The sequence below is a fragment of the Gymnoscopelus microlampas genome (assembly GCF_963454915.1).
Source record: "Gymnoscopelus microlampas genome assembly, chromosome: 8".
Lineage (NCBI taxonomy): Eukaryota > Metazoa > Chordata > Actinopteri > Myctophiformes > Myctophidae > Gymnoscopelus > Gymnoscopelus microlampas.
The window spans coordinates 34535228-34560824 of record NC_139945.1 but is presented as its reverse complement, the minus strand read 5'-3'; the positions used below and the strand labels follow the sequence as shown (position 1 = coordinate 34560824).

The following is a 25597-nucleotide window of genomic DNA, read 5'->3' as shown; positions in this document are numbered from 1 at the left end:
TCAGAATCAGAATCAGAATCAGAATCATACAATCATACGATACAATCATACGATCCAAAACGGCAGAAAAACTCAACAGTGCTGCTGTCTGCCTTGCGCACAAAGACAAACTTTGATCAGTTATACAGAAAAGTATATCTGCCACCAAAGAAAAGTTCTGGGATTGTTCACCTGATCTATTAATTGTCTCCGCCAGGCCGAAAGGCAGAGTATGTTTTACCCTCCGTCCGTGTGTCCGTGTGTCCGTGTGTCCATCTGTCTGTGAAGAGCTAATCTCCGGCACCGTTGGCCCGGTCGCTGCGAAACTGTGCACACACACTCCCTGGATGCCAATTCAGAACCTCTGCCCAAAGTTTTTGACATGGGCCTGTTATAGTGCCACCAGGAGGCCGATTTGTGCAAAACATATTTTTTGACAGTACTCCTACAGATTTTGTTCAAAAATCGCGCAAATCGGTACACAGTGTCTCTATAGTCATTAAACGAAACAGGTCTTTCAGATTTTTCATATTCCATCCTGATTGTCTAAAAATGGCTTCCAAAGTTTGGAGGAGTGCTCCGTTTTCAACAAAATGCCTCAAATCATGAACACAGCATGCAATTTCCGTGAAATTTTGCAGGCATATTTCCACTATGCCGAGGAAGAAATGCCACTTGAAAATGTCCAAATCAGCCTCATGGTGGCGCTATAACAGGCCGATTCATGTTTTTACCTATAACTGCACCGATCTGTGTAAAACTTTGTATGCGCACTCCCTAGAGGTCAAGGAAAAACATTTGCCCTGCATTTTTCACATTTGCCCTTTATAGCGCCACCAGGAGGCCGACTTATGTAAAACACATTATTTTATATTACTCCTTCCGATTTTATCCAAATTTCACGCAAATCGGTACACATGATCTCCATAGTCATGTGATCAAGACGGATGTGTTTGATTTTTCATATTCCATCCTCATTGGCTAAGATTGACATCTAAAGTTTGCAGTAGTGGCAATTGTTTTGAACAAAATTCCGCAAATCATGAACGCACCATCCGATTGCGGTCAAACTTTGCATGCACATTCACACTATGTTGAGGAACAAATGCCACCCTTTTAACGTTTGCCTGTTATAGCGCCACCAGCAGGTCTAATTTAGCAAAACATTTTTTTTACACAAAATGCCTCAAACCATGAATGCAGTGTCCGATTGCCGTGCAAGGCCTAAAAACAAATGCACCCTTTAAAGATTGGCCTATTATAGCGCCACCAGGAGGCCACAATAACCTACCTGACCTGGCGGAGACCTGTGCTCCGAGGAGCACTTTTTCTAGTTTAATATGCAGTGCCTGATGCTAGGGACAGAGGGATATTATAGAAATATTAATAATTATAATATTCCATTCAGGTGAAGTTTTTAGAGCCAAGCACCGCAGAATCTCTCTCTCTCTCTCTCTCTCTCTCTCTCTCTCTCTCTCTCTCTCCCTCTCCCTCTCCCTCTCCCTCTCCCTCTCTCTCTCTCTCTCTCTCTCTCTCTCTCCCCCCCCCCCCCCCCCCCCCTGTAATTGACCTTGACAGCAGGCTGATCAGATCCCAGCACTGTGATGTAACCCCAGCATCTATTGGAGGGGACCAGTGAGAGAGGACACTGCTTGCTGAGGGCTGGACCATCAGCTGATCATACATACGATCCTAATGGAATACTGCAACAATGTGGAATGATGGTTATCTGTGTGTGTTTGTTAGCATACAGTATGGATGTATTGGTCTGCATGCTAGGGTGAATGTTTACTTCAAATGCGTGTGTGTGTGTGTGTGTGTGTGTGTGTGTGTGTGTGTGTGTGTGTGTGTGTGTGTGTGTGTGTGTGTGTGTGTGTGTGTATGTGCGTTTCATCCTGGCGCCGGGCCTGATGCGATATACTGCATTCTCATTTCATTGAGGTCCCGTTAAGAGAAACAGTTGTGCCCTTTGGTTTTCTGGAGTGATAAAAAAAATATATATGCAGTTATTGTTCACAGACAAAGTATTCACTGTCATTTTTGTATGCTGTGTTGTTTTGAAGTTATATTGATCAAATAAATTTAGGATTATAGGACTATAATAACTAGCAGCAAGAAAACGGCAATCTCCTTTTAGAAATAAATTTGGGGTTTTGTGTCAAAAAACCTTGAACAAAAACAAAAACAAGTCCTAAAATATCAGTGCTCGTATCCTTGCTATACACCACAGCTTTATTTGGTCATCAACACTTTGTTCTCCAGTATTTTTGCTGCACTTCAAATCACATCTCTCTTACAATGTTTTTCTTTTCCTTTTTTTTTTTAAATTAAAAGGACGCTTTGAAGGTAAAAGAAAGTTTAGCTGCATCAAATCCAAGTTTATCTGCAAGTTGTGGTTATCAAAACATACACATGGAGGGTTCAAATGCAGTGCACATATACAGTGTATATGTGCAACAGAATAGTTCTCAGTTGGTCCTAACCTGTCTATAATGGTCATCTGCAGGACTCTGCCTCTCCCCTCCTGCTTGTGGGAGCTCGCTGCTAGAACGCTCCCCTCACTCTCCAGAAAGTCTTTGGGAAATAGACTGCGTTCATCAAACCCTTCCCTCAGTGCTGCTGAGACAGACAGGCAGACAGACAGACAGACAGACAGACAGACAGACAGAATGACAGACAGAATGACAGACAGACAATATAGACTGATAAAACGGAACAATGCTGTGTGACAGATGGACAGACTGATTCCTGATTCATACAAATTGTAGATACTGTAGGCTAGACATGTCAAAGGTCCGTCCTGGGGCTGGGGGCCAATCGTAGCATGAGGGCAGATTCTATATGGTCTGCGGCTTACCTCCTAAAATGTATTATTTATACTTTCCACCAGTATAGTCATGTGAAATTCATACCCTGACATTTCTGAGGGTTTGGGCTGTTTCTCAGCAGAATTTGTAAGGATTCCTAACTTGTTGTTCCTTGTGCTGTTTCATCCTCAAGATGTTAAAGAAAGGTTATTTGTATTTTATTTATTAAAGAGTTTGAGGTTTTCACACCCGGTTACATTTAGCTAGCCTGGTAAACCCCCCTCCGGAAATCTCATTTGCATTTGATTTCAGGAAGAAGCCTGGGATTGCTCAGGGAGTAGAGCTGCCCGGTCGGCTGCGTGTTAGAACCAATCGGCGGCTGCTAGGGGCGGGATCATCCAATCACCTGCCAAGTAGCTTGAAAAAAATTAAAACGCCACCTGTCATCGATTCTGCTACCAGAGTCTCAGATGGAAGTAGCTGTGAAACAAAATGTGTGTCGCAAGCTTCTTCCATTTGACGGTGTCAGGTTAACATTTAGCTACACTGCCATTTGAACAAAAGACAATTTATTGGACTGAATATTAAAAGGCTGAAAAAGGATGAATTGTTCTTGTTTTGTTCACAGCACAGTTGAGTGACACATACATTTGGCTACACTGCCAACAAAATACTACAGATATTGCGGCGCAGTTAGTGTAAATAAAATAGTTGTAACGCGAATTTGTATGTGCCTTTGTTATGGTCCAACGCTACAGTATGACATGAGATGCAGTACTATGGTATTGTCATACTTTCACATAATTAGCCCTGTTGAAAAAAGTTTGGACACCCCTGCTTTTGGAAAAAGAGATTCATAGTGACAGATTTGACAATACATAACCCTTGGATAAGCTTTTGTGTGTGTGTGTGTGTGTGTGTGTGTGCGTGTGTGTGCGTGCGTGCGCGTACCTTCTCCACTGGGTGTGCTAGTGCATGCAGGACTGGGGCCTTGTTTCTTGTTGAAGTAGCGTTGAGGGTGGGTCACAAAGTCTGGCCTGGATAGCTGGCCAACGGACTGGAGGTCCTCCATGCGCAGACCACTGAATGTACCTGCACACGCACGCACGCGCACACACACACACACACACACACACACACACACACACACACACACACACACACACACACACACACACACACACACACACACACACACACACACACACACATCAGTATACATTCCCACAGCTGCATACACGTATCTCCACATTCGAAGACACGTCTACACACACTACGCTGCAGATCAATCAATCCAGACCAAAATAATCAGCGACCCACCAGTCTCAGGACTTGAGCCTTTATCTTTGTCGACATTTTTTTTCTCAATAATCTTTTGATCCCATCTCTCCTCATAGCTCCTGCCCAATATGCTGCCACCACTGGATGAGGAACCCAGAACTCCAGTCCTGTAAGGAAAACAAGCGCAGTCATTTATATGTACAGACAAAACCCACCGCCAACATTGTTACCACCCATGATGAATGTATCTCTTGAGGTTTCAATGGAAAAGTAATCAATACACTAATGGACAGAGGAATTTACTCAATTTGATGACATTTGTCAATGTCATTGGCAAGACACAACCCCATTCATGCATATTTGGCAACAAGAAATTAGTCTGGAATCAGAGAGACAGATACCGATGCGCTGGAGCTTCGTCATAGACAATGAATAGGACAGTGACTCTGTGAACTGTGGCTCAAGTGAAGTTTGTCTCACCAATTACATCGAAGTAAATTAAATATTTTCTTCTTTTCTTTCTGCCTATGCCCGAATCCCCCACACGCTTGTATGTATCCTTGTCACTGCTGACCCCTACTGGTTACACATAGAATCGCCTGCCGCATATAACTTTTTTCCCCTCTAAATTTAAAGCAGCGCCTCCATCCCGGGTCGCAGTGCATGACACCTATATGCAACTAAGTACAACTCAGGCTTAACCCCCACACACACACACACACACACACACACACACACACACACACACACACACACACACACACACACACACACACACACACACACACACACACACACACACACACACACACACACACACACACACACACACACACACACACACACACCCACAACAGCTGCCAATGAGGAAATGAATCAACTGTCTTAAACAGCAGCAGCTGTCAAGGTCAGAGCAATTTGCACCTCAGCTGAAAGGAATTGAACCAGCGAGACGGGTTAGGCAACGAAAAGAGCTTGAATGTGAATGGTGTCATTTTAAACCTGTTCACCTGGTTGGAGCTTCTTCTATCTCCATTTCTTTATCCCCTCTGGGCTCTTCTCCTTCTGCTGCTTTTCTCTCCGGCTGTCTGTCCTCGTCGACTGGGTCAGCCAGGGTGCCCCCCCGAGAGGATACTGACTCTGGCTGCCTGGAGGTTGTGTGTTCTCTCCCATGCTGCTCCTGTTCTGCATGAGGGGGTTCAAGCGTCTCCAAGCGCCAGTGGTCCTCCTATACAGATAACAGCAAAAAAACAATCAAATAAGAACACAGTTTGCTGAAGTCCAACCATCAGAAACGTGAGTTTGTGTGCAGACGGCAGCAGTGTTGATTTCGTCCACTAAAACTATGACGATTTTTTTTTCGTCAACCACCTTTTTTCACTGACTAAATAAAAACTAAGCTACTATGACTACTAAGCTACTATTGACAATTTCGTCAACAATTAAAAACTACACTAAAATGTTACTGAGGGGCTAGTGGAGAAGATATCCAGTAAGACAAGTTGGTTGCGCTCGGGTGTTGCTATGAAAATAGCAGATCTACAAGCTCGGCTATTTTCAGCATGCAAAAGTTTAAAAGCAGCCATTGCGACGCCATCAAGGCACCGCCAAAATACATTTTAGTCGACTAAATCAACTGTAGATTTAGTCGACTATAATCTTATGATATTTAGTCGACTAAAACTAGACAAAAACTAAAACATTTCAGATGACTAAAATATGACTAAAACTAAATGGAATTTTATGCAAAAGACTATGACTAAAACTAAATCAAAATGTGTGGTCAAAATCAACACTGGACGGCAGTTGGTTTGGAATTGGAACCCAAGACTAGGATGTGTGAGCCAAGGAGGTAAACGTATTCCCTCAGCAACTACAGTACCAACAAGGTGCCCTTGAGCAAGACACTGAGCCGCTGACTGCTGTAAAAGGAGGTGGCCAACAGCAGAAGGCTGCAGTTGTGCAGGGCAGTGCTCAGGATGAATAGAACTGTGTGTGCATGAATGTAATACTTCCTCAGAAATGGCTATGAATACGAATGTGTTTTTAGGCTATTTGAATAAGGTTTAAGTATTTATGAGGCTGAATTCACCCAAGAGGCACACTTTACACTATGTGGATTCAACCTCTACAATCCAATAAAAGTATTAAATGCAAGGAGTGAGGTAGAAGAAGGTTATTCTTTCTAAACTATTGAGTTATTTCTTAACAGAATATGGCACAAATAAACAAACACAAATAAATCAAACACCATGATAAAGACACTATAATAGACTGGGAGGCATGAATTCAGCCAGGCAGGTGTGAGCACTTTATATTATATTTATATATTATATTGCCGACAGCAAAAGCAGCGCTCTGTAAAAGTAGGTCAGCCGGTGTTATCTCGCAAAGTAGGGAAAAGTAGAAGCGTTCACAGCTCCCCAATCTTGAAACTGTATCGGGTGCACGGTTGGGCCAACAAATCCATTTTAGCTAAAAGCCATAATCACCACTGATAATGGCTTTTAGCAGAAACAAGTTTGTTGTTGCGCTCAGTAAATAGAAGACTATACTGATCCATTAGTGTTGCTATTCTGTTTGCTTTGATCCTGCAAAGTAGTGCCTGTGTGTGAGTATAGCATGTATGTACAACAACAGTATGTATGTATGTATGTATGCAGTGGTGGGAAAAGTACTCCAATGTTTTACTTAAGTAAAAGTATCAATACTACAATGTAGAAATACTCTGTTATAAGTAAAAGTCTGGAATTCAAAATGTACTTGAGTGAAAGTATAAAGGTATTGGCATCAACATGTACTTAAAGTACCAAAAGTAAAATAACTCATTATGCAAATTGTCCCATTTCAAGTTTTCAAATGTATACAAATCTTTTGAAAATAGCCTATCTACAAGCTCACAATGCGTCGCATTGCGACACGTTGTGTGCTTGTAGATAGGCTATTTTCAATTGGCCGAAATGTATATAGGGCTGAAGTGGTTATTGTCTGTTTTGTTATAATAATCAATATCTACAAAGTAACAAGTAAATAAAGTTTTCAAATAATTGTAGTTGGGTAAAAGTACAATATTTGCCTCTAAGATGTAGTGGAGTATAAGTAAAAGTATTGTAAATTGGAAATACTCAAGTAAATTACAAATACCTCAACTACTATGTATGTATGTATGTATGTATGTATGTATGTATGTATGTATGTATGTATGTATGTATGTATGTATGTATGTATGTATGTATGTATGTATGTATGTATGTATGTATGTACCTGACGGGTCGCTCCTACCAGGTGATGCTGAGAGGGTCTGTGTCAGAACCACACAGGCTCACTACTGGGGTTCCCCAAGGCTCGGTTCTGGGTCCTCTTCTTTTCTCCCTCTACACTACATCTCTTGGTGCTGTCATCCACTCCCATGGCTTTTCCTACCACTGCTATGCCGATGACACCCAGCTGATCCTCTCATTCCCCCCCTCTGACACACAAGTGGAGGCACGCATTGCTGCTTGTCTGGCTGACATCTCGGAGTGGATGTCGACGAACCACCTGAAGCTCAACCTGGACAAGACCGAGCTGATGTTCATCCCGGGGAAGGGCTGTCCTCACCGAGACATGGCCATCACCATTGAGAATGCTGTGGTGATGTCAACTCGGACTGCGAAGAATCTGGGTGTGACCCTGGACGATCAACTGTCGTTCTCGGCTAACATCGCATCAGTGACACGGTCCTGCAGATTCCTCCTCTACAACATCAGGAGGATTCGCCCCTTCCTCACGGAGAAAACAGCCCAGGTGCTCATCCAGGCTCTTGTCATCTCCCGCCTGGACTACTGCAACTCCCTCCTTGCTGGTGCTCCGGCATCAGCCATCAGACCTCTGGAGCTTGTTCAGAAAGCTGCGGCTCGTCTGGTGTTCAACCGCCCCAAGTTCTCCCACACAACTATCCTTCTCCGTTCTCTGCACTGGCTCCCCGTAGCAGCTCGCATTCAGTTTAAAACCCTGGTGCTAGCCTATAGAGCAGTGAAAGGAACAGCTCCTTCTTACCTCCGGGTTTTGGTCAATGCCCACACCCCTGCCCGACCACTCCGGTCTGCCACCTCGGGGCGACTGACTCCCTCGCCACTCAACGGTCCTTCTGGTCGATCGACACGGTCACGACTTTTTTCTGTTCTGGCCCCACAGTGGTGGAATGAACTTCCCACTGATGTCAGGACAGCAGAGTCACTGCCCATCTTTCGCCGCAGGCTGAAAACCCACCTCTTCAGGAAACACTATCCTTCCTCTTTGCCTGGCCTACTTGTTGTTAACTAGTTGTACGAACTCTTGTTTTATTTTTGTATTGTTTTATTGGATCTTGTTTAGTCGATACACTTATTTGTTTTAGCTCGTGCTCATTTGATTTTGCCATTTTTGTCTCATCTGTTTAAGAAAGTAGGTAGCTGATATATTGCACTTTTACCTTAGCGCTAGGTATACTCTTGGTTGCTTGTTTTTGCAGGAAATGTACTTAAAACTTCTGGTGATTAGTAGTTTTCGTTCCCTACCTATGTTGAATACACTTATTGTAAGTCGCTTTGGATAAAAGCGTCTGCTAAATGACTGTAATGTAATGTAATGTAATGTATGTATGTATGCATGCATGTTTGTATGTATGTATGTATGTACATGCGGCATACATGCATAGAGCAGCTTTTTCATGCATCAATACGGTACGTGTGTAGGCCTCATGTTTGTGTGTGTGGAAGTGTGCGTGTGCAAGCCCATAATACAGAGTTCAGATCGACCTGTACTCGCCTGGCAGCCTGGCAGGTACAGTATAAAAGGGGCTCTGAGAGTAGCTTGAGCCACAAGATTGAACTTCAGATGTCCTGAAGCAGTCCAAAAGAGAATGGATTCATGAATTAAATTACAGAGGTGACGTGACTTGCGACAATAGCAGTTGAGTCTGTCTGTGTGTCTCTCTGTGCGTGCGTGCGTGCGTGCGTGCGTGCGTGCGTGCGTGCGTGCGCGAGCGCTCACTTGCTGCGAGTGACAAAGTCACAAGTTGACATGGAACCAGTAGATTATCCACACAGTATTATGGTGCTAGTAAAGGCTGGGAGAGTGTGTTGTTACTGTTGTTTTATGGTCGTTTGAATTATAGTTTATATTTGGGAATCAACGGGACCACTGTGACATCGCGACACCTGTCAATCTCAAAGACATATGACTTTTCATTCATGTGGCCCACACAGCAGCTGGCCAGGCCCAGTCAGGCCCAGTTTCGCCTCCCTAAAATGTCATTCCTGGATACACCACTGGGTCCGATTATAGTTGTCATTCAAGTCTGCTTCACTAAGACTGGAGGGTTTAAGTGGTTAAAAAAAAGCTCGAAACGCGCCGCATCGTGACGCGTTTCGAGCTTGCAGATCTGCTACTTTTGATGCTTTTCGTGACACTGAAGTATGATCAAGTAGGGCGTTAATTTACGAGAAAGAAAAAACACAAAAAGTGAAAATATGGAGATGAGAGGTTTCTGCCCGACAGCAATGATATACAACACGCAGTCAGAATCAGAATTTCATGTGTGTGTAATCTAAACTACTGCTCAGAAGAGCGAGCCAACGTTCACGCAGCATCATCACAGCAATCATAGTAAAACGGTGAATGAGTTCTAATTAACGGGGCCACAGATGTTGTGTCAGAAGACCACAGTTAGCATAGTGCTTTATGAGTGGCCACCTCTTTCACACTGCTCTGCTGAGCATGGACAGTACCGTATGTCTATGCTTAAACAGGTCTCATAAAATCACCTTCCTGCATCTGCTTGACATAACACGACACCGCGCGCTTGTGCGTGTGTGTGTGTGTGTGTGTGTGTGTGTGTGTGTGTGTGTGTGTGTACTTGCACTACTATACTTGTGAGGACCAAATGTCCCCACAATAGTAGAATTTGAGAAATAGACGCTGTGAAGACGCTGTTCCTAGTCCTCACAAGAGAGGTGAAAAAAACTGCTTACAATTAGGAATAGATTCAGGTTGCGGTTAGAGATAGTATTAGGCAAAGTGGTTAGGTTTAGCTGTTAGGGTTGGAGTTATGTCTGATTTATACCATTCAATTGCGAATCTACAAGTTTACTACTTGTCACACTGTGATTCATTGCGTGTGTACAGCAGTGTGTGTTGGTGCACCTGTCCAAATATTCCAACGGTGTCTCCAGGTAAGTAGCTGAGAGCCACACTGCAGTCTGTGGCTGCAGAGAGGAGGAGGAGCCTGTCGCCATGGATACACGTCTCCAGGTGGGTCACACGGTCCAGGTGGGGGCGGAGACTGCGGAGCAGAGCGGGAGGCACATTGGCCACTCCCCCACATGGCTGGAGGCAGTAATCCTGACAGGGCAGAGAATTGAAACTTTCATTGCTGTCTGGCGGAAACAAGGCGGCAAGGGAGCGTCATTGGATTTGAAGCCAAAGGGAGGTTTTGAAAGGAAAAGACGTTCCGTCCGTCCGTTCACAAGATATATTGACATGACACTCATGGGTGGCAAACCTCGCACCGGAAGTTTGATGAAATACATTGAAGTGGATGGAGCCGGCTGGACCAGCTCATGAACAAACGTTATTTCTTGAACGATTGTGACCTTTGTCATATAATCGGTTCAGGAATATGAACGAAGACATATGACAGGTTGTTTTCTAATCACTTGCTTTTCGACGTGCAAAGCACATCATTTTATTGAGGCATCTAAACAGCGCTAGGTATTGTTTCTGTCTCGGAGATATCGCGAGATTTGGCTGCCAGACAGGAAATGGTGGACAGTCTCGCGATAGAAACGTACTTTGTGCCCTTTAGATACCTCTATACAATTATACAGTGTACACATCGAAAAGGCAACACAGCAGAAAACAATGTGTGATATTCCTGAACCGATTATATGACAAAGGTCCCAATCGTTCAGAAATAATGTTTGTTCAATACAATGCGACGCAATGCATTGAGAGCTTGTCGATTGGTTAATTTCGGTACTTTTGCGTGACACATGTCTTATTACGAAGTATTCATATTATAGGCCTATTAAAAAATATAAAAAGGTGAAATATGGAGCCCGACTTCGTTGCTTTAGCATAGCAGAGATATTGTGTCTGCTGCGATCAAAGCGAAGAACCAGCTAACAGATTCTTTTTTTTCCAACTAAATACTACATTGCCGAGTACTGTAGGATATCAATCCCACTGTGATGGGAAAGTTTTGTTTTTAGTTCAAAATGTCTCACGGCATGAGCATGACATTGCGTATGCCAGCATACAGCAATCATTGATTTACACAAACTCGATCAATTAAAAGCTTTCTCAGGCATTGATTTATCCAGTGCCTCACAGCGACAGACGGTGGGCATTACACATGCTGTCATTCCACATACATCCTGTGGAACTAATGGAAAACCCTGAGCTCACTCTTCCTTCACTGTCACTCCATCCATCCAGTGGTGGAAGAAGTACTTAAGTAAAAATAGCGATACCACAGTGTAGAAGTTTTGTATTCAAAAGTTCACAAGTTTTCTGTATTCTATTAATTTGTCAAAATTCTTCAAAAATAGCAGATCTACAAGCTCACAACAGGTTGCGATGGGAAGCTTCTAGATCAGCTATTTATTAACCTAGCCAGCCATTAACCTAAGTATAAAATGGGGCTTAACTTGTAGTTCAATGCATTTTTTTGTAATATTAATCTAAATCTACAAAGTAACTAGTAACCTAAGCTGTCAAATAATTAGTCTAAACGTGAAGAAAAGGCTGCACACTCATAGCCACGATGCAGAATAATTTAATGATAACCAACGCTTCGACCTGGAATGGTCTTCTTCACGGATTCAATCCCAGAAGAAGACCATTCCAGGTCGAAACGTTGGTTATCACTTTGAGTCAGCAGCACCTCAGCCATACTGTTTGCCAATTAATTATACAGTGGAGTGAAAAGTACAACATTTGCCTTTCCAAAGTTACTTTCCACCGCTTTATCCATCCCCATTCCCCTATCCATCTCTCAGTCTCACTTCATCAAAACTGTCCCAGTCTGTCTCAGTCTCTCTCTCTGTTTTACATAGCCTACTGTACCAGAGCAATCAATCAATTAATAAATCCAAATTGAAATTGTTGAGGCGTTTAGCGTGTGCTTTACTTAATTACACCGCTGGTTCTCAAGGTGTGGTCTGGGGACCCCCCAGGGTTCCTAGGGGGATCCCTCACAACGCGTCGCATTGCGACGCGTTGTGAGCTTGTCGATCTGCTATTTTCAAACATTAAGTACTTTTACTTTTGGTACTTTAAGTACATTTTGATACCAATACTTTTGTACTTTTACTCAAGTCAATTTTAAATTCCGGACTTTTACTTGTAACAGAGTACTTCTACGTTGCAGTATTGATACTTTTACTTAAGTAAAACATTTGAGTACTTTTTCCACCACTGCCACTGTCTTACACCAGCACACACCAACCTGTATATCCCATACGTTCAGCCGTCCTTTCACATCAGCAGTGATCAGGTATGTTCCGCAGGGGCTGACGGCCATGATGACGGATCCCAGATCTGCGCTATGGGCTGTGAACTGTCCCAGCAGAGCGCTGCGTGCCGTGTTCCAGAACCTCACCGTGCCTGAACCTCCACATGACACCAGATCCGCACCACCTGCACTCGTACAGAGTAAGACCGATGAGATAACATAGCTTCTTATTGCAGAGAGCGGTCACTTTCACTTTTTGTTGTCTAATTGTTTGTTGTATACACTGTATACATATAACAGTTTTTTTTTGTATTGATTGGTTGTTTGAAATGTCTATTTAAGTAGATATAAATGCACAATATACACATACATCAAAAGGATAAACACAATAATGCCAGAAGGATTATTTCCATTTTTATCCCTTGGTGCATTCGTGCAGATGTGTGCAGTGTGTGTGTGTGTGTGTGTGTGTGTGTGTGTGTGTGTGTGTGTGTGTGTGTGTGTGTGTGTGTGTGTGTGTGTGTGTGTGTGTGTGTGTGTGTGTGTGTGTGTGTGTGTGTGTGTGTGTGTGTGTGTGTGTGTGTGTGTGAGGTGTGTGAGGTGTGAGTGTGTGAGCACGTTTGCACGTGTGCATAAGCGTGCACGCCACAAACAATAAAACAAACACATAAACATAAACAATAGAAATGCATAATTATGCGAAATTCTAATATAATCAAAAAGCATAAAATAATAAAATAAAAACAATTTCAATACAATTAACAAACAAAAACAATAACTGAAAATAAGAAATCTGCTGCAACTCAATTAAGTTGAGTTTAAAAGTTGTATTGTTAAAATGAACAATACAACTAATGGACTTGAGGTTAGCAGGAAATCCTTTCCACAGAACTGCTGCAGAGTATAAGTAAGCAATTTGCCAAAGAGATGAGTCATTGCTAGGGTGGAACTTGGCAAGTTCTTCTCCATAATCTCCAGCCATCTCATGAGAAATTCAACTCAAAAAGTGAGTTAAACATGAGTTGAACAACTGAGTTAAACATTTGGGTATGGGCTGATTTTTTGTATTATTATTGTTGTTATTATTGACTCCGGCAGGCCAAGACTATGTTTTCGCCCCTGTCTGTCCGTCTGTGTACAGCTAATCTCCGACAACGTTGGCCCGATCAACGTGAAACTGTATACTATACAGACATCACGCAGATCACTACACGATTAAAATAAATGTTTGTTCTATAGTCAGGTGATCAAGACGGATCTGTCCGATCTTTCAAAGTTAGCAGGGGTGGCCCGTTTGAACAAAATGCCCGATTCCAAACTTTGCTGGCCCACAATAAGCTACCTGCTTATTGGCCTGGTGGAGACCTGTACTCCGAGGAGCACAATTTTCTACGTATTCTTTTTGTGTTTTTTTTGTTGTACCTTACTGGAGCCTCCACTGAGACGACGTAGCGCCTCCATCCTACTCCTCCCATTCAACACCCCTCACAGACAGGCACCGCCCCACTGCCCCTGCTCGCAGGAGTCACTAACGCAGCAAAAAAGATACCCCTCCCCAGCCGGCTTCTCTCTCTGAACACTGCCAATTGTGTTCGTATAGACACTCGCTCGGCAAGCCGGCTGCTCTGCGATGGACAGATACATACAGCCCTGCGCCACCCGGACCGGTTTATACTCCATCGCACGCCAGTGTCGCGTGGCAATTTTATTTTCGTTTCACCCATAATGACATGCCCAAAATAAGGATGCCATAACCTGTCCCTGGATGTAGACACCAAGTGCTGTAAGTAATGCCAACATGACACGTACAGTACAGTATATGATGCAGTCATGATGAGCTGACCTGTTGCTGTGGTCACAGCCGCCCGTCCAGGGATGAAGAACAGTCTGGTAACAGCATCACAGCTCTCTGAGTACATCTCACCACTCAAACCACACTGGGACACAGGGGAAGGACCTAGATTATAAGACATTCAAAAATATTTACAGTATATCGTTGCTGTCGGGCAGAAACCTCTTATCTCCATATTGTAACTTTTTGTGTTTTTTTGGTAACTTGATAATGCCCTACGTGATCACACTATAGCGTCACAGAAAAGCATCAAGAGTAGCAGATCCACAAGCTCGAAATGCGGCGCGAAGCGGCGCATTTCGAGCTTGTAGATCTGCTACTTTTGATATTTTTTTATTTGAATCCTGAAAAGTAACAGTTTTGGACATATGAGGATTCCACCCGACAGACGATATGAGAAGAGACGAAGGAAGGGAAGAACAACAAGAATGGCTGGCTTCACAGTAAGTTATTTGTTTCTAAATATGTTTTAAATGTTGACGTTATTTTCAGTAAACAGACATTGGTTACATTAGTCTAATGATAAAGGTGAAAGAAAAAAACAGGATTACTAGTTAGAGCAGGAGGAGGAATACACATTTTAGCATGAATATTTAAAATGCAGTTTGACCTGATGAAGGCACTTCATCAGGTATTTGTGGAATGAATTATCAAATTATCCAACAGCCTATGTAAGTTACTGGCAGAGGACCATTTCTGTATTAACCCTGTCTGATCTGTATTGATAGGACACTTCTTTAAGCCTCTGTTACATAGCTTGAATACTGAACTATCCAACAACAACACAACAACTGATTGTGTGCCTCTACAGGTGTGTGACCTTGCTGAGTTGTGTGTTTGTTGTGCTGGGCGTGCGTCCGCAGTTTTCTCAGAGCATTTTCTGTGCTGTTGTTCCACACTGTGATCTCTCCGTCGCAGCTACCTGTACAGAGGGGAAACCAGGGGCCTGTGTCAAACTCAAATGGACCGTGGACTTTTTGCTTCATAAAACTAAGCCTTAGCCACTAAGGTACCATGAGTGGAAGTCTGTCTAATGTCATTATTTTGTACATAAAAATAGACCAATGTCTTTTCAAAGGACCATAACGGAATTATTCCGTTATGGTCCTTTGAAAAGACATTGGTCTATCTTGATAGGTATTCCGTCGGAATACCTATCATCTATTTACAGCATCAGTCATATGTTGTACATAATCATAGACCATTCCCCCTTTAAATGTTCTCCAAAGTCAAAGTCAATACCAAATTTACTTTTTTTTATTGCATTAAAATGCAACAATAACCTAAACCTAAACTAGAAATGGAATATGAAAAATCTAAGATAAAAGATCTACATGTTTATCACATGACTCCTAAGATAATGTGTACCTTGGTGTGAATGTTGGGCAAAATCTGTAGGAGAAGTAGCAATTATTGTGTTCTGTTGAAAATGGCAGAAAAGGCTCAAATGGTAGAAATGTTTGGGGTTGAGTGTCTTCCTTGACCTTCTGGGAGTGTGCATGTAAAATCATGCACACTCCCAGTGGAGGGCAGTAATGTGAAGTATAATGTGAGTTATAGACACTGGGCAGCTTGTATGAAAAATATAAAAATAAAGAAGGACAACAATATTTTCCACAGCAGCAGCAGTACGCAATACTAGAACTTAGTGTGAACACTTTACTACTAAAGCATGTTCTCCCTGCACTGCAAACCTTCCACAACAATAAACCCCAACTACCATCTGTTCCTCTACTCAACCCTTGACTTTCACTTGAAAACAAAGTTCCAGCACTTTTAGAGAAGCCGTGTGTGTGTGTGTGTGTGTGTGTGTGTGTGTGTGTGTGTGTGTGTGTGTGTGTGTGTGTGTGTGTGTGCGTGCGTGCGTGCGTGCGTGCGTGCGTGCGTGCGTGCGTGCGTGCGTGCGTGCGTGCGTGCGTGCGTGCGTGCGTGCGTGCGTGCGTGCGTGCGTGCGTGCGTGCGTGCGTGCGTGCGTGCGTGCGTGCGTGTGTTGTAGGAGGTATAAACTTTGAGTGGGCCCACTGCATTATTCATACCACCCAAGGGCCAGCCATATCCACTGACTTTCATCACTGTCCTGTGTGTGTGTGTGTGTGTGTGTGTGTGTGTGTGTGTGTGTGTGTGTGTGTGTGTGTGTGTGTGTGTGTGTGTGTGTGTGTGAGAGAGAGAGAAAGAGAGAGAAAATGCTGTTACCTGGATTAAACACCCACAGAGTGCTTTGCTAGAATGTGCAGATTGCCTTAACATTATTGTATTCATTTAACATTCACAACTGCATTACTCTAGAAAAATGTACCTAACCCTCACCCCACACACACACACACACACACACACACACACACACACACACACACACACACACACACACACACACACACACACACACACACACACACACACACACACACACACACACACACGGCAGAAATCCTTAATATTAATGTATTGGTGCATGAAAAATGTGAATTCACACATATATATATAAATGTGCAAGTTGATGGAAATAAAGGTCAATCCATGTTTAATTGCATGCTCACACAATTCAGCTAAAAAACTCAAAGACATTCACAGCAAACATTAAAATAATAAATGACACCTTCCTACACCCGGGCCTTCATACTCATTCAACCATTCAAACCTTTTCTCACTCGCATTTCCATTTCTAAAACATTCTTGGCTCTCCATCAAAGCTCAGCTGAGTGGGTCCTCAGTCACTTGGAAGGTGTTGAGGATTAACTCATTGAGACCGGGAACGCATACTGTGTGTCATTTTTTGATTTATTTGGCTATTAAAGAATAGCAGATCTACAAGCTCATAGCGCGGCACCAATTGCCGCGCTATGAGCTTGTAGATCTGCTATTTGTTTTTGAAAAATCTTGTGCAAATCTTAAAAAAAAAAAAAAATGTAAGCGAACATTTGTAAAATATTGTGTTCGCTTTAAATATATATATATATATTCAAAGATTTTCACGATTTTTCAAAAATAGCAGATCTACAAGCTCACAGTGCGGTGCCGCGATATGAGCTTGTAGATCTGCTATATTTGAATAGCCAAATAAATCTAAAATGACAGAGATGCGTCCCCGGATTGAAAGGGTTAAGAGAGGGGGGGAAGGAGATGAGAGGGGGGGGAAGGAGAGAGAGAGAGAGAGAGAGAGAGAGAGAGAGAGAGAGAGAGAGAGAGAGAGAGAGAGAGAGAGAGAGAGAGAGAGAGCAACAGAGAAGGATATGAGGGAGAGAAGGGGAGACAGGGGGTAAATATGAATGAAAAACAGCAAAGCAGGAAGGCTGACAGGAGGGAGGGAGGGGAGGGCTACCCCTGCACTTCATTGAGAGAGAGAGAAGGTGAAGGAGATAGAGGGAGGAGAGTGTGAAGGAGAGTGAAAGGGAGAAAGAGAGTGAGAGAATGACAGAGAGACAGAGAGGGGAGAGTAAGAGGAGATAGAGAGAGTGAAAGGAAGAGTGTGAGCTAAGGAGATAGAGAGACAGAGAGGACAGAGAGAAGGAGATAAAGAAGGTGAGAGATAGAGAGAGAAGGAGATAGGGAGATAAGGTGAGAGAGAGAGAGAGAGAGAGAGAGAGAGAGAGAGAGAGAGGAGGAAGCCAAGCAGAACCCAGTAAAGAGTCTGAATATTTATGAGGAGGCCTGAATCCCAAAACAGCCAAACGCTCCTGCTGCATCCTGATTCAACTGGAGACACACACACACACACACACACACACACACACACACACACACACACACACACACACACACACACACACACACACACACACACACACACACACACACACATAAATGCATGCGCGCACATGTGTAAATACACACACAGACAGACACAAAGACAGACACAGAAGGTAGACACAAGTACACTCACACGTGCATGCATGCACATACAAACAAACAAACAAACAAACAAACAAACAAAGACACACACACACACACACACACACACACACACACACACACACACACACACACACACACACACACACACACACACACACACACACACAGTGCAGTGAAATGGCAGGCCTCCATTCCATTTCTATGGTCAGACGCTGACACTGAACTGAATGGCGGAGCAGCATTGCAATCGTTACCTGCTCACACCCTGTTTACAACAAACCTGCACTGACGCAAGGTAGATCACAGATGCTCTTGTACACATGGCTGGCTTTTAAACATCCCCCCATGTTTGTTTCTACAGTGTTTGCATTGTTGGTGGATCTCTTTGCAGTTTGACCTAGTGCAGTGGTTTATACTTTTTCATGTCAAGGACCCCCAAATTAATACAGTAATCTGAAAATATTTTGTCGCAGGGACCGCCATATACGATTTGTGTTGCTAAAATTGTGTTGTTACGATATTCAATTTTTTTCACAACGCATCCCATCGGGATGTAGTACCGCCTGAATAACGCGCAAACACATCAAATACAGTAGTACCGTCTGAACACCAGCGGCAACACATCAAATGCAGTAGTACCGTCTGAATACCAGCGCCCACACATCAACTAGAGTAGTACTGCCTGAATACCAGCGGCCACATATCAAAGAGTAGTACTGTCTGAATACCAGCGGCCACTCAAACAGAGTAGTATAGGCACCGCTCACACATTGCGGACCAATATGGTGCATCTCAGGGGGTTTATCAGTGGTGTAATTAAATTGTGAAACTCAAATAAATAATATCTACATTCCAAGCCGGATTCTTCTTTTTTTTATTCATCAAATTACACTGCGGGTTTCTCCTGATTTTTCTTTTCTTTTTTTTTATTATCATGTTATAGTTTCAGCGACTGATTGAAGAGGCACTGAATGCAACCATGAGGGCATTCGCTAGACCCTTAGGCACACTCAGACACACTCATATGCTGCATGAATGTGACTGAGTCTGTCTCTTTCACACACATACTTTATAATTGTCACCCATTCTGCTACTGTCCCTCTCTCTCCCTCTTTCTGTCACACACACACGCACGCACGCACGCACGCACGCACGCACGCACGCACAAACGCACACACGCACGCACGCACGCACACACACACACACACACACACACACATACAGTACTCAAGCCTCGAAGACAGAAAGCACTCAAAGCGATGTCTCTTCCCTCCCGCTGAGTGAGATCTAATAAACATAATTTAAATTGGGTATTAGGATAATTTGGAGGGCCGGGGGAGGGAGGGTGGGAAGGGGAGAGAGGGAGGGAGGGAGGGGATAGGGGTGAATGGAAATGGAGAAAACTAAAGATGGAATAGAGAGGGAAAAGACAATAATAAAATAAATGAAAGTTTAACAGGGATAAAAGTACAGGGAAAGTTCCAGAAATAGGGGAGGGGGGGGGGGGGGGGGGGGGTGAAGGGGCAAAAGAACGAGGCAAGGGAACAAAGAAAAAGAGAGAGGAACCATGGACACGTTAAGAGATGCTGAGAACTCGCATGCAGAGTTTCACCAAATGGCTTTTGGAGAGTTGATGAAAGATTGAAATGATTGTGGAGGAGGGTTAGGGGGTGAAAAGAAAGCGCAGGAGCGAATGAGTGTGAAAAGAGAATTGAGTATAGGGCAGCAAAGAAACCAGGGAAGCACTTTAGACAAGTTCACAAAGTGGTGTCTCAACGACACCTCCCACTCGTTCCGCTTATCTCGCCCTGGAGAACACTCACCGGCGCTTATCTCCTCCTTCACCTCCTCCTCGCCATGAAATGTTCCCTCCAGCTCCTCATGTGGGAGATAATAATACTCCAGGTCAGTCTGTCTCGTAAAGACCCACTCCCCCAAAAAATGTGTTTGGTTAATGTCTTTTTAAATTATCTCCATAGAGTTTTACAACTAAAATGTGGCCTTCAGACCAGAGCATTGACTGAAAACAGCTTTGGGCACGCAGCTCAGACGAATGGCGGTCAGAGCTACCTGTATGCAGGGACTCGAATAGGATTTCATAGAACGTCTTTTTGTTTCAAGGTGACCGATAAACGGGAGCAATCAGGGCACGCAACCCTGGGAGGTTGGAGAAGAGACCTCGTAACGGAGAGAGCGCCAGCTCAACGCTAATGTCTCCATATGGTGTATGGGTTGATGCCAGCACTAGGCCTGGGCAATTATCTGAAAATATATCAAAACCATTTTTTAGAACCAATAACCGACTGACAGTAATCTTGCTCATGTAGGTTAATCGAATAATCGAGAAGCAGTTTTTTTTAAATGTCTATATATATATCAAAGAAAAAAACATAAAGGGGAAAATGGTCTGTTATGTACATCTGAGGCTGTGAATAGACAATAAACATGTATGTACTGTATTTGTATTGACACTGGTATGGTCCTTTAAGCTATGTCCCTTGAATAAAACCTGTGCTGGTCTCAGCCTGTGTGTGGGTGTGTGTGGTGGTGGTGGTGGTAGTGTAAATTAGACTTGCATAACACTGTTCTATTCTATAATTAAGCAATAACTCACGGCAGCCAATGGTACTGTTGTCATTATATCACACCTAAGGGGTTGCCGAACAACGCCCCTTAGGTGTGATATAATGACAACATACCGTGGGCAGTAGTGTGTTATCGCTTTAATAAAACGTTACCAAACATGACGACGTGAGATCATAGACATGCCCCCAAGTAAGAGTTTTTAATAACAAATGCATTACACGACTAATTTGTACAAGAAGGTCCCTGACCCCAAAAAGGTGGTTACTATGCAACGTTTAAGTTTAGAATTAGAAGGTCATCAGTCTCGACTTTGCACAGCTCTGCCTCCTGGATATTGTTAACAAACTTTTAAATTAGCAGTAATGAAATTAATCATTATTGAGCAACGTCATGGCCTAAAATTCTATCAGAATCTGTTTTTGTTGGATTGTATAGGGAGATGACATCGGAGATTTCACCAAATAAACAACTATGTCATCTATGACATGGCACGAAACATTTCCAGATGGGGGGTCCGCGGCCAAATATATATACATTTAGGCTGTTTGCATGAAAAAGTTTGAGAACCAAATGATATGTATTTGGTTGCGGAACCCCATCTCAAGCAAATATTTGAGTTACAAATGTTCGCTTAAGAAATATATGTATTCAAAGATTTGCAATGAGATTTGCAATGAGTGCCAAACTATGTGCTTGTAGATCTACTATTTTTGAATAGCCAAAGTATAAAAGGTTAAAGTGGTTAAAATGATTGTGACGCCATATTATCTGAATCCGAAAGAAACTTTCCGCAGATAGGTCCAGCGTTTTGCGAAATTAGCTCAGAACACACAGACACACAGACACACAGACACACACACACACACACACACACACACACACGGATCGACCATCTTTTAGAAAGCTAGAGCCACGCCATAAAAACGACAGTGATTGACAGAAGAGAGGAAACTTCTGCTCTGCAGGCAGCGGTACACACTTCAGCAAGCCAGAGGTGCCCAGGCTGTCTGCATTTTAATGCTGTACAGTACGTCTTGGAACAAGCTTGAGGCGAAATCATGACCTCACATATATATGTGAGTGCGTCGCTTGAGTTCTTTCCTTTGACTGGTGAAGCTGCGTATTGATGTCTGTGACCTCGGGCAGGAACTCCCAGTTTTAATAACCCGTGTGGGTTGTTGTTGATGCTCAGCGGTGGCCATGTTGCTCAATCAGAGCTGAACGGGGTGTCATAAATTCACAGCTGAAAGCCTGTGGGTGCATGGGAGGGTGGGTGCATTCTTTTAGTGCATCGCTCTCTCATTCTCTTTGAACCCTTCCCGCTCATGCATGCGCGCACACACGCACGCACGCACGCACGCACGCACGCACGCACGCACGCACGCACGCACGCACACACACACACACACACACACACACACACACACACACACACACACACACACACACACACACACACACACACACACACACACACACACACACACACAATAAGCAATAACATTTAACACTTTATCTCCGTATTGTCTATAAGAGCACAGCTAGAAACTCACACATGCATACACACACACACAACACAAGAGAAAGAGTGATCTTCCCATTAGAGATAAAGCTACATGGCACAGCAGTCCTTTGATAACAGATCCACACTCTCTTTAATCAGCAGACAACTGCTTGCAGATATTATTCATTTCACTGGAGTTTCTTCCTCTGTTTTGCTCAACATTCTCCCTCCTTCCCTTCCCTCCCTCTCCCTCTCTCTCTCTCTCTCTGTCTTTATCTCTGTGTCTCTCCTCAGCGTGAGCTCTAAATCTCACTCCGAGTCACGGAAGAGCAATTTGAGAGTGACACAGAAAAGCATGCGCTCCAGGCATGTGTGTGTGTGTGTGTGTGTGTGTGTGTGTGTGTGTGTGTGTGTGTGTGTGTGTGTGCATGCCTGCGTGACTTGTGAGTGTTTTGACTGCACAGCACACTACGGGGTTCATCAAGCTCATTGGGTTTTAAATGATGAACATGAAGAGGGAAACGATGTGCACGTACAGACACACACACACACACACACACACACACACACACACACACACACACACACACACACACACACACACACACACACACACACACACACACACACACACACACACACACACACACACACACACACACACACACAGAGAGAACTTTTCTGAGGCTGACATACTGAAGTTAAAAGGCCCCATCCCTACAAACAGCTAACATCTAGCTCAGTGGTTCTCAAACCTTTTTGTGTCAATTAATATTGAAGACAGTTCTTGTCTGTGGACCCATATGAAACTGTGCCACAGGGACATGTTTCAAACAGATTCCAGAATGTTCTAAAATGTTCAACACACACACACACACACACACACACACACACACACACACACACACACACACACCTGTGACCAGGGTCTGCGGAGGCTGGAATGCGGCACACAGTACATCGCCTTGGTGCTGAACTCCCCCTTTCCACTCAGACGGCTCAACATAGAACTGGGAAAAGGAGTGAAGTCGGAATACTGTTAACATCCTGCAGAGAGAGGTATAGAGAGAGAGAGAGAGAGAGAGAGAGAGAGAGAGAGAGAGAGAGAGAGAGAGAGAGAGAGAGAGAGAGAGAGAGAGAGAGACAGATGGGGTTAGGGATAGAATTAGACTGAAAGACAATGCAGTATCCAGTGATCATGAGCAATGAAAGACTAGACTACAGCACACTTAAAGATGGACAAATGGATGGCCTGAGTTTCGGACTTCTAATACTTCATAAAATATGATGATGTATGTATGACATGGCATAGATGTCATAGATACAGGGGCTGATGGCGGATTGCGCCTGAAGGGTCATCAGTTTTTCTTGCAGTATCGGGACTGTGTTTGTGTCTGTGCATGCAGCCCACACTGGAGCAGGCAGAGGAGTGGGGACTGCTACTAATAGGCCTGTCACAATTCTTACGTAATCGCCCCATCGCGATTACTTGCAGTAATCACAATTTTGCATAATCATCATAATTCATTTCCATGTTGAACATTTTTTTCATTTTACAATTTAAAAGTAATTTCAGTCATTTCTTTGTACTGTATATTCAAGTTATTTGTCACACATCTGCCCCGTGCAAATTCGTTTTTTTCGAGCCCTAAAAGCCAAACAGAAATGCGATTTTCGTTTTCCAAACGCTAATCGCAATTATTTGCGTGACAATGAATCAGTCAAGTAAACTTTCATGAGCGTGACAGCCTTAACTGCTCCTCCTTCACAGTTTCCTCTCCTGTCTCCCCCCCTGCAGTGATGAAGGACTCCTCCCCTCAGCGTGGCGACTTCCTGCAACGACAGGCAAGCTCCAAACGCAGCGGTCATTTGAGGCTTCCTCCGGTTGTTTCGGGGTGATGTCTGTCTGCTTCATGTAGCGTTTGCAGACATCCATGAAGCGCAAGCAAAGGCGACCAAGAGGCATGAAGCCGGTTGACAGCACAGGAGGACGTCTGGCAGGCCGCCTGGGATCCATCCTGCACACGTTGAGGCTAGAAGCCATCTGAGGAGCCGCTGGCTCAGCATGGAGAACGGTGGAGTGAGCACATTACAGGACTTCGGTGTTGGGAACTTTGTCCTGCCAACGTGATGCCCAGGATGAGGCGTATAGGCATCGCTTTGGACTCCGGTGGTGAGCAGAGAGTCGGGGCGTAAGACACTCAACAGGTTGGCTGGTCCACCAGTGGTGGAAAAAGTGCTCAATTTCTTTTACTTAAGTTAAAGTATCAATACAGGGTTTTCAAATGTATATTATCAATTATTTAAGTTCAAAATTTCAAAAAGTATAACAAACATAGACTGTATAAAATGAATGGACAGCGTTACGCCCCTAGACTCTACAGACCGTAAATGAAGCCGATTGTTCAGCTGTGTGCAATCCGCCATCTTTCAATATCGCGTCATATCCTGCAGAATGACCAGACCATTATTGGTTGGGTAGCTTGTCAATCAAAAGCGGGGGCGGGGAATGAATGCTATTGGTTGTGTAGCTTGTCAATCAAATCATACCGCCCCTCCCAGAGCATAACTTACTTTATCGTCAATTTTAAAATAAATGGGACCATAGTTTACCAAAACGCATATCATGATGATTGAATCTAGTCTAAAGTTTGTCAAAAACCCATCCGCTTGCGTTAAAATAAATTCTACCCGCAGGGGTAAAACAGCAAAACTACAGGCCATTCATATGAACTGTCTCTTCCGTATTGGCGTCAATGTAAAAATCTCAGGCTGGCCCCTTGATAACAACATACATGGATAAAAATGTGTGGAGGTACTTCTGTGGCCTACTGGCAGTCTGCACAAGAACTGCGGTGCTGATCTTCTGCATTACAGAAACGTCCGCCCTTCAGGTTCAATGAGACCTTCTGCTCCCCTGATGTGCACTTCACTTCAAAACACGTCCCATCTGTGAACTGTGACTTGTGAACAACACAGAAGCTATTTCTAAGCACAAAATTGAACTACAGAGTGTATGTTGATCGATTATGGCTTGTGATGGAGAAATCCGTCTCGTCTGCGGGACAATGGGACATCCAATGAGATCTTGGTGATGTTTTTCAAGCCAACATGCATGTGGAGGCCAATGCAACTTCAAATGACGTTACAGGCACATCATTTGGCGCTACAGAACACTTTTAACAGCGCTCTCTAGGTGTGTATGAAGCCGCAGAGAGGAGGAAGATGTTAAAGGGTAAATTTAATCAAAGAGGAAATGT

At 43.6% G+C, this 25597-nt stretch overlaps 1 protein-coding gene across 1 annotated transcript in view; it reads right to left on the bottom strand.

Moving 5' to 3' along the window:
• Positions 1-1638: 1638 nt before the first annotated feature.
• Positions 1639-25597, bottom strand: part of LOC311050558 (cilia- and flagella-associated protein 337-like) — a gene marked incomplete at its 5' end in the record, with an annotated part of 41975 nt that continues 18016 nt past the window's right edge. The window contains 10 exons of the mRNA XM_084064644.1: positions 1639-1956; positions 2463-2598; positions 3738-3878; positions 4107-4234; positions 5078-5295; positions 10233-10430; positions 12538-12728; positions 14387-14500; positions 15216-15317; positions 23254-23384. Coding sequence (XP_083920770.1) covers positions 1908-1956; positions 2463-2598; positions 3738-3878; positions 4107-4234; positions 5078-5295; positions 10233-10430; positions 12538-12728; positions 14387-14500; positions 15216-15317; positions 23254-23384 — 1408 coding nt within the window. The 3' untranslated portion in view covers positions 1639-1907. The remainder of the gene's footprint in view (positions 1957-2462; positions 2599-3737; positions 3879-4106; positions 4235-5077; positions 5296-10232; positions 10431-12537; positions 12729-14386; positions 14501-15215; positions 15318-23253; positions 23385-25597) is intronic.